The sequence below is a fragment of the Haematobia irritans genome, unplaced genomic scaffold, assembly GCF_050003625.1.
Source record: "Haematobia irritans isolate KBUSLIRL unplaced genomic scaffold, ASM5000362v1 scaffold_62, whole genome shotgun sequence".
Classification (NCBI taxonomy): Eukaryota; Metazoa; Arthropoda; class Insecta; order Diptera; family Muscidae; genus Haematobia; species Haematobia irritans.
In genome coordinates this window covers 24,881-35,000 of record NW_027445822.1, presented here as the reverse complement: position 1 = coordinate 35,000, position 10,120 = coordinate 24,881, and the positions used below count along the sequence as shown (strand labels likewise).

The window sequence follows — 10,120 nt, the reverse complement described above, 5'->3', positions numbered from 1 at the left end:
CCACTATGGGCCATTTGCTAGATTTTACCATGGAAGCCAGAAACGGACTTCGTTCAAAATTCTGCTTATGAAACATCAAAGTGGAAGTCATTACCTACATTTTGATGTATGTCACGTGTTCCAACAGTGGTTTTGAACGACGATATCCCTGATTCCAAGTTTTCCACTGGGGGGGCAGAACTTAGATTCTACCATGGAAACCAGGAACGGATTTCGTTTAAAATTCCGCTAATGGGACATCAAAGTGAAGGTCATTACCTACATTTTGATGTATATCATGAGTTCCAACAGTGTTTTTGGACGAAGATATCCCTGATTCCAAGTTTTCCACTGGGGGGCAGAACATAGATTCTACCATGGAAGCCAGGAACGACAAAATAAATTGATTTTCAACTCGAACATAGTACTCACCTTTAACAGCAAAAATGTTACTACATACATATTTTAATAAAAAAATCACCTTTAACGTTACTAATGAATATGTGATAGATTTTTATGGAATCAATAAAAATGTTTGTGCTAATTCATAGGTCGTTTGGAAGATTTTCCATGTTATTTACTACCACTACGACCGCCATAACTTTAAATTTATGTGCTTCTTCAGCAGAGCTTTCTTTGGTTTTAGCAAAAGGTTCTGCCATGGTCGGGAGCCAGATGGTGTATCCTGACCAGCTTCTTCAGGTATAGGAATTAATTCCGATGCTATGCCCCAATCGGATCGAGTTCTATAACTAAATATAGCACTGTTACTGTATTCTTCGATATTTCGGAACTGGAAATTGATGACATGGGTTATATCTTCTATGACCAGGTCACATGAGGCGATATCAGTTGCTATAAGATTGTTTACTTCACCAGAGATAATATCTGCAATAGCGAAATAGAATTTTTCATTCTCTTCAACAATTTCGATTGTTTGCTCGACCAAATCCAATGATACATCACGCACCGGTATGGGATTGTTCAAATAACCGTCGGTAAAATGTCGGACTCCTAGCACTTGTGATTACGGGTTGTTTATCGGGCCGTATATCCAATGATATCTTCCGAATCTGAGGTTCAAAACCCATATCCAAAATACGATGAGCTTCATCTAAAAATATATAAGTAATAGTGGCTGTGTCAATAACATTCGCTCGTACAATTTAAACGATCAGGAGTGCAGATAATAATTTCCATACTACCTCCAACACATCCAATTCGTTCACGGCGATTGCCTTCTCCATAAATCATATTCCTGAATGAATTCTGTTGTTCCCTTCTTTCTCAATTTGCATGCCAATTCACGTTTTGGCGCCAAAACGCTATGACTGTGGAATATTTTGATGTACAACATAGCAAACAATAAAAACTCTAATATGTTTACCATTTCTGTTTGTGCTGTACCGTGAGATCTTCATTTTTAATAAAATAATAAATAAAATTATTTTATTATTCTAAATTTTGCACGACACAAACCAATCCATCGGAGTTGCCAAAACTTTCGAATTTCATTGTTACCACGTTTTCTTCATTAATGCATTTTTATTGAAAATAATTGAACCTTCACATTGAGCAAAATTCTCAATGTGATTTAAGGTGTCAAATATGGAAACCGGGATATCTTCGTCCAAAAACACTCTTGGAGCACATGGCGTACATCAAAATGTAGGTAATGACTTTCACTTTGATGTCCCATAACCAGAATTTTGAACGAAGCTCCTTCCATGATAAAATCTATCTACTAACCCATAGTGGAAAAAATGTAATCCGTGATATCTTCGTCCAAAAACACTGTTGAAACTCATGACATATAACAAAATGTGGGTAATGACCTCCACTTTGATGTGCCATTAGAGGAATTTTGAACGAAGTCCGTTCCTGGCTTCCATGGTAGAATCCATGTTCTGCCCCCCGTGGAAAACTTGGAATCAGGGATATCTTCGTCCAAAAACACTGTTGGAACTCATGACATACATCAAAATGTAGGTAATGACCTCCACTTTGATGTGACATAAGCAGAATTTTGAACGAAGTTCGATCCTGGATTCCATGGTAGAATCTAGCAAATGGCCCATAGTGAAAAACTTGGAATCTTGGATAACTTCGTCCAAAAACACTGCTGGAACACATGGCATATATCAAAATGTAGATAATGACTTCCACTTTGATGTGCCATAAGCAGAATTTTGAACGAAGTCCGTTCCTGGCTTCCATGGTAGAATCTAGCAAATGACCCATAGTGCAAAACTTTGAATCCACGATAACTCCGTCCAAAAATACTGTTGGAACTCATGTCATACATCAATATGTAGGTAATGACTTCCACTTTGATGTGCCATAAGCAGAATTTTGATCGAAGTCCGTTCCTGGCTTCCATGGTAGAATTTAGTAAATGGCCCATAGTGGAAAATTTGGAATCCAGAATACCTTCGTCCAAAACCACTATTGGAACACATGGCATACATCAAAATGTAGGCAATGACTTCAACTTTGATGTGCCATAAGCAGAATTTTGAACGAAGTCCGTTTCTGGCTTCCATGGTAAAATCTAGCAAATGGCTATAGTGGAAAACTTGGAATCTTGGATAACTTCGTCCAAAAAAAGTGTTGGAACACACGACGTATATCAAACTGTAGGTAATGCCTTCCACTTTGATGTGCCATAAGCAGAATTTTGAACGACGTCCGTTTCTGGCTTCCATGGTAGAATCTTGCAAATGGCCCATAGTGGAAAACATGGAATCCAGAATACCTTCGTCCAAAACCACTGTTGGAACTCATGACATACATCAAAATGTGGGGAATGACTTCCAATTTGATGTGCCATAAGCAGAATTTTGAACGAAGTCCGTTTCTGGCTTCCATGGTAGAATCTAGCAAATGGCCCATAGTGGAAAATTTGGTATCCAGGATATCTTCGTCCAAAATCATTGCTAGAACACATGGCATATATCAAAATGTAGGTAATGAATTCCACTTTGATGTGCCACAAGCAGAATTTTGATTGAAGTCCGTTCCTGGCGTCCATGGTAGAATCTAGCAAATGGCCCATAGTGGAAAACTTGGAATCTTATATAACTTCGTCCAAAAACCCTGTTGGAACACATGGCATATATCAAAATGTAGGTAATGACTTCCACTTTGATGTGCCATAAGCGGAATTTTGAACGAAGGCCGTTCTGGCTTCCATGGTAGAATCTAGCAAAAGGCCCATAGTGGAGAACTTGGAATCCAGGATATCTTCGTCCAAAAACACTGTTGAACTCACGGCATACATCAGTATGTAGGTAATGACTTCCACTTTGATGTATATATATATATATATATATATATATATATATATATGTATATATATGTGCAATTAATAATCTACATTTTTAAGGCCGGTATGCACCTCTAGCGAAAAATTTCATTCCCATAAGAAATGCATTGCTATTTATGCTAACGAAATTTTCGGTAGCGTTCAATTTCGTAAGGTGGTACGCACCTCTAATGAAAATAGCAGGGTTGTCAAAAGCATATTTTGGCAGCAAACATTTAATTTATTACAATCATTGTGTGCGTAAATGTTTTAAAAGGTCTGTAAATAATAAACAATTTATTTGAGGAATATTTGGAACATATATTAACAATTTTTAAAAGCGATTAGCTGGTTTAAAATTTGTGTAAACAGCCCTGTTTTTTTGTTGTAGACTTAAATAAATATTTGCTACCGAAAATTTCGCTAGAGGTGCATACCGGCCTTTATAATGAAAACAAAAATATGTGTAATGAGCTCATTAAGTGCAACTACCTTACACACATATACCATGGAATCTGTTATACACCAGTCCGCCATTTTGTTATGTGTTATAACACTTTTAGCAGAGTTACCAAGATAACTTACGAAATACGTGCTTTAAATATGTACCCTTTGCACGATCGACATGTCATCACAATAATTATTGAAAAGGAAAAACATGATATTAATTGTAAAAATGTAATAAATGATCTTTGTACATACGAAAGAATTTAAGTTATTAATCCCATTTTAAGTTATGTTTTCCTTTTCGTGTTTAATGTTTATTTTTGGCTTTAACGTTTGAAATACTGTCCTGACCACCACCCTGCCAACATTTTTTGAATTTGGGGACTCTTTTGAGAATCTCCACTACGTCGAAAACAATCATATACGACATCAAAAACTCGTCGGAAAAGCGCCGTCACTATTGAGAAGTTGTACCACGCCAAGTTACTACAAAAATGTTTCGCATGAGTGCAATTATTAGGTGCCTTTATAGATCAATTTAGAACGACGCCAATAAGGGACCCTCCAAACAATCAGAAAAAGTGCATTTTAAGATAGTTGTAAAAGAATCATTGTGGTCGAGTAAAACACGTTTGTTTAGATATTTATTAATTTGATTAAACATTTACAAATTCTTAAAATATAACATTTATACCACTATCACATTACATTTAACATAATTTTTGGCATTAATGATGATGTTGAGTTACAAGTAGCGAGTTACATGTTGCTGCGTCTATCAACCAGTGTTTTTATTCCATGGAGGCAGCGTGTCTGTAAAATATCTGAAAAACAATCACTTTATTCCATTTGGAAAATCACCAAATTGTTCACCAATATACCTTTCACAATTTTAAGCGTATAATCTATGTTTTCAGAACTTTATTTTCGTTTTTATTTAATTAAAATATAACATGCTGGTTGCGCTTGGCGTTTCACAAAAAAAATGGCTTTTTTAACAGTAGGGATGGCAAATTACTTGCATGTACTTTTTGATGTACCTTTTCATGATGGTTGAAGTGACATTTACGAGTCTGTGGTAACGATGAGGTTGAAATGGAACTTTGAAATGCTGGCAGGGCAGTGCGTCCAACAGTTTCTGGAAAATTTGGTTCTACACTCGGCGTTTCCCAGATACATGTGGTATACCAAATTGTAGGTACTGATGCCCTCTATAAATATCCGTTGTCACTTTTGCGTACGATGTCCATTCCTGGACTCCACATGGGAAATAGTATCCTGACCACGAGTACCAAATTGTAGGTAAAAGTGTTCTATACCATATTCTGTGTATAAATCGTTGTTTTTATGCACGGAAATAAATAAATTTCATTAAATATTCTGTCTGTCCGTCTTATATAAATTCAGTTTTGGTCGTCTCTATGTCACCCTGTTATTTTTTTTTGGATAAACCTGTTATCGAAAGTTAGCGATATCGTTATCTTCACGCAGGTCTCATACGTGTAGATACCGACGTTGGTAACTTTTTAAATTACAACAACCACCGAAATAACAGGGTGACACAGAGTTGCAAAAACCATATAAAATGCAAATAGTTCGGTATTTATCAACTGTGGTGGCCACAAAAATTATGGAAAAACAAAATATGACCACAAATGTAGTGAATATAATGAACAAAGTTATGTTTAACAAAATTATTAATGTTTAGATGTGAAGGTATTACTACAACAAATTTTTTTATACTGTGATTTAAACCAGTATTAGAACCCTTTCCTCGTAGAACAAGAGGACAACCTCAAGCACCAACTTCGATCCTGGGGGCAAAGTAATAGTTTCGTTCAAAATTCCGCTAATGGGACATCAAAGTGGAGGTCATTACCTACATTTTGATGTATGTCATGTGTTCCAACAGTGTTTTTGAACGAAGATATCCCTGATTCCAAGTTTTCCACTGGGGGGCAGAACATAGATACTACCATGGAAGTCAGAAACGGACTTCGTTCAAAATTCTGCTAACGGCACATCAAAGTGGAAGTCATTACCTACATTTTGATATATGCCGTGATTTCCAAAAGTGTTTTTGGACGAAGATAACCTGGATTCCAAGTTTTCCGCTATGAGCCATTTGCTAGATTCTACCATGGAAGTCAGAAATGGACTTCGTTCAAAATTCTGCTTATTGGTCATCAAAGTGGAAGTCATTACCTACATATTGATGTATGCCATAAGTTCCAACAGTGTTTTTGGACGAAGATATCCTGGATTCCAAGTTTTCCACTATGGGCCATGTGCTAGATTCTACCATGGAAGCCAGAAACGGACTTCGTTCAAAATTCTGTTTATGAAAAATCAAAGTGGAAGTCATTACCTACATATTGATGTCTGCCGTGAGTTCCAACAGTGTTTTTGGACGAAGATATCCTGGATTCCAAGTTTTCCACTATGGGCCTTTTGCTAGATTCTACCATGGAAGCCAGAAACGGACTTCGTTCAAAATTACGCGTATGGCACATCAAAGTGGAAGTCATTACCTACATTTTGATATATGCCATGTGTTCCAACAGTGTTTTTGGACGAAGTTATATAAGATTCCAAGTTAACCACGATGGGCCATTTGCTAGATTCTACCATGGGAGCCAGGAACGGACTTCAATCAAAATTCTGCTGATGGCACATCAAAGTGGAATTCATTACCTACATTTGGATATATGCCATGTATTCTAACAGTGATTTTGGACGAAGATATTCTGGATTACAAATTTTCCACTATGGGCCATTTGCTAGATTCTACCATGGAAGCCAGAAACGGACTTCGTTCAAAATTCTGCTTATGGCACATCAAAGTGGAAGTCATTCCCTACATTTTGATATATTTAGTATGTTCCAACACTTTTTTTGGACGAAGTTATCCAAGATTCCAAGTTTTCCACTATGGGCCATTTGCTAAATTTTACCATGGAAGCCAGGAACGGACTTCGTTCAAAATTCTGCTTATGGCACACCAAAGTTGAAGTCATTGCCTACATTTTGATGTATGCCATGTGTTCCAATAGTGGTTTTGGACGAAGGTATTCTGGATTCCAAATTTTCCACTATGGGCCATTTACTAAATTCTACCATGGAAGCCAGGAACGGACTTCGATCAAAATTCTGCTTATAGCACATCAAAGTGGAAGTCATTACCTACATATTGATGTATGCCATGTGTTCCAACAGGGTTTTTGGACGAAGTTATATAAGATTCCAAGTTTTCCACTATGGGCCATTTGCTAGATTCTACCATGGACGCCAGGAACGGACTTCAATCAAAATTCTGCTTGTGGCACATCAAAGTGGAATTCATTACCTACATTTTGATATATGCCATGTGTTCTAGCAATGATTTTGGACGAAGATATCCTGGATACCAAATTTTCCACTATGGGCCATTTGCTAGATTCTACCATGGAAGCCAGAAACGGACTTCGTTCAAAATTCTGCTTATGGCACATCAAATTGGAAGTCATTCCCCACATTTGTTACGCGCGGTCAATCGAATGTTAAATTCTTCCCAATTAGTAAGTTTCATTGGAAATGGTGCAGGACATGAAAAGGTATTCCGGCTAGCTATGCATATGTGGTGTGGTTCTCTGACCCAAATTCCTTACGCGTAACAATAGTATAACATGTCAAAATAAATCACCACTCAGATAAGGAATGTACAAATAGAAAGAAAATGTTTAGATATAACTTTATTCAGTATAGGTTGACTAGGTGTTTTGTCAACTCAAGGGCACTTTTCCCTCCCATCTAAATTAGGTTAATTCTCCTATGGTAATCTTATGCACCTCAATATTCTAAATTACCCCATTTTTACTCAGTGTCTTACCGTGTACTCATTTGCCTTACTTGCCTAGGAACCTTTATTTCGAAACAAAGTTAGAAATTCATTTTAGTTTATGTAATTTATTAACAATGGAATTCAAAAGTACTCTTAACCTTACTATTAATGGAGACATATTGATAATCGGACAAAATTCATGAAATAGTCTGAATAAGTTTCAAAAGTTATAAATAACTGGTAATTAATGGCTTCAAAAAAAATGTAAACCTTATTCCCCAAAAATAATTCTTCCTGGCATTAATGTGAATCTACCGAATGAATAATGAATGTACCAAAGTAATATGTATATAACCCTGGGATATTGTGTGTATACCCTGCCTAAATGTAGAGCTCTATTTTCAGGATGGGTTAGTTAAATTTTGAAAATGGCATGAGAAATAAATAGGGTAGAATTATTTTTGGTGTTATTTTTTTTTCCTTTACATCTAACTTTAGCAATATATATTCTAATTTAATCTAGCCGCTTATATATAATATATATATAGATATACGTATAAATGAACATTTGATAAGTATTCGTATTTTAAAGTATATGATTTAATTGAAAGGTATTGGACTTAGCTGGTTTTGTTTAATCCATAGAAGACTATCCACGTGTTGACCAAAAGACTTCAAATTCCACTCGCAATGGCTTCCTTCGACTGAGCTAGGCGTTGAATACAACAACGTTCAAAATGTTGTAAGGGTAAATTCTTGACCGTTCATCATAATACTAAAATGTCCTCATCCTCACATTCACGGTAGGAATTCAGTACAAAAAACTTGAGGACAGGACTGTACCAAGGACTTCCAATTTATGCTGTCCGGAGGTTAATCTTGGCTGGAGGGGGTGGAAATCACAGTATGTCCCACTCCAAAACTCTATGTCGCGTTCTTCTTTTCTTAAACGCACATTCTCAGCAAAAATTCGGATTTGCAAAAAAAATAATGAGCAATATCCTGGAGCCGAATGAAGTTATAGCACTCCAGAATTCGATTAAACGTCTAATCACTTCAATTCTTTTCTTTTCCACGTGGAAGAATACTTCTTCTCTTTTTAATTCCACTTTGTACTTGTTGGATTTATGAGTGCAACTTTCTACTGCTGCTGTGCAAAACGGAATGAACGAACGCCAAAAAAAATGTGACTAGTCAACGTACACTTGTCTATCTCCTCTCATCTCTTGCTCACTACTTGTTCTAATACACATACAGTTATTATTCCCACCTCTCTATTCGTGTATAAGCTTCCAGACGCTCAGAGTAGACTTTCGTTGACTTATCACCAATCACTGGGCGTAACAGAGAAGAGTTTCTCTATCATCAAACGTATCGCGCGTTGCGTTAAGTGCACGTAAAAATAGAAATAAAAATCCCCCCAACAAAACTGCTTCGTTATGAATAAAACAAATGAGTAACGAACAGTAAAAAGGGATTGAAATAAATTAACCGTGTGGCACGACCCACGAAAGCCGGGCCAAGGAATCCATCTATGGTCTTAAGTCGGAAGCGTGAAATCTTCCAACATAGTTCCCTTGGAGATCCTCCAAGTCATATAATACATTCCCTATTTTCCTACGTACACGACATTTCACATACTTCGGCATGAATTTTGCGCTTATAGCCTTGGAAAAGTTACTAAGATTGTGGTTCTTCCTGAATATTTCCTGTCCAACTCTATAGCTAACTGGCCTGGTTCTAGTATTATACGTTTTTGTAGCCCTTTCGTGAGCTACCTGCAAATTCTGGTCTATCTTTGCCCTAATATGAGACATCCTATCTGCCCTCTTCGTTATAGTGTCATCTTGGATCATATTGAGCCTGTCCAATAGTGCATAAGCCGAACCGTGGAGGCACATATTCTGCCCAAAAGTCGCATAGTAGGGCGTGCACTGAATCGACGTGTGGACATCGCTCCTTAATACAGAAAGAATATACGGTATGTGCAAATCCCACTTACGATGATCACTCTCATTCCTCAGGTACAATCGAATCTTAGAGATTATCTCCCTATTCGCCCTTTCAGAGGCGTTGGCCTGGGGGGAGTATAATCCTGTTCTAATATGGGTAACTCCATATAGAGAAAAAAATTCATTAATATCCTTAGATGTGAATTGTTTTGCGTTATCGCTGTGTATATACTGAGGTACCCCGAAGGTATTGAAAATATTGTCTCGCAAAAATTCAATTACTGAAAGGGAGGTTGCGGATCGTATTGGTTCAAGGAACAAAAACTTGGTGTAGTGGTCGATAACTATGAACAAGTATGAATTCTTAGAAGTTGAGCAAGGGTAAGGGCCAAGGAAATCGCAATACAGACGCTGGAATGGGCGAAAAGTATTGTACGAATCGCCCATAGGTGGTTTTAAGATTTGATTTGGCGCCTTGATGATTTTGCATTCATCACAACTATTTACATAGTTCTTTACGTCCCTTGCCATCAATGGCCAATAATATTTCTGTCTTGCTCGGTATAAGGTCTTGAAAAATCCACCGTGAGCGGTGTAGTCATGAGCTAACTGCATGGC

General features: G+C 37.1%; 1 protein-coding gene and 1 long non-coding RNA gene across 2 annotated transcripts; both read right to left on the bottom strand.

Moving 5' to 3' along the window:
- Positions 1-461: 461 nt before the first annotated feature.
- On the bottom strand, positions 462-1,520 carry LOC142242803 (putative ATP-dependent RNA helicase DDX43). Its single transcript, XM_075314333.1, has 4 exons — positions 1,367-1,520; positions 1,185-1,310; positions 950-1,093; positions 462-867 (listed from the first exon to the last, which is right to left on the bottom strand). The coding sequence occupies exons 2-4, from the start codon at positions 1,231-1,233 to the stop codon at positions 566-568; spliced, it is 495 nt and encodes a 164-aa protein (XP_075170448.1). The 5' UTR covers positions 1,234-1,310; positions 1,367-1,520; the 3' UTR covers positions 462-565.
- A 2,821-nt stretch (positions 1,521-4,341) lies between these two features.
- Positions 4,342-4,906, bottom strand: LOC142242805 (uncharacterized). Its single transcript, XR_012724198.1, has 2 exons — positions 4,612-4,906; positions 4,342-4,554 (listed from the first exon to the last, which is right to left on the bottom strand). It is a non-coding gene; the product is annotated as an uncharacterized LOC142242805 (long non-coding RNA).
- Positions 4,907-10,120: the final 5,214 nt, after the last annotated feature.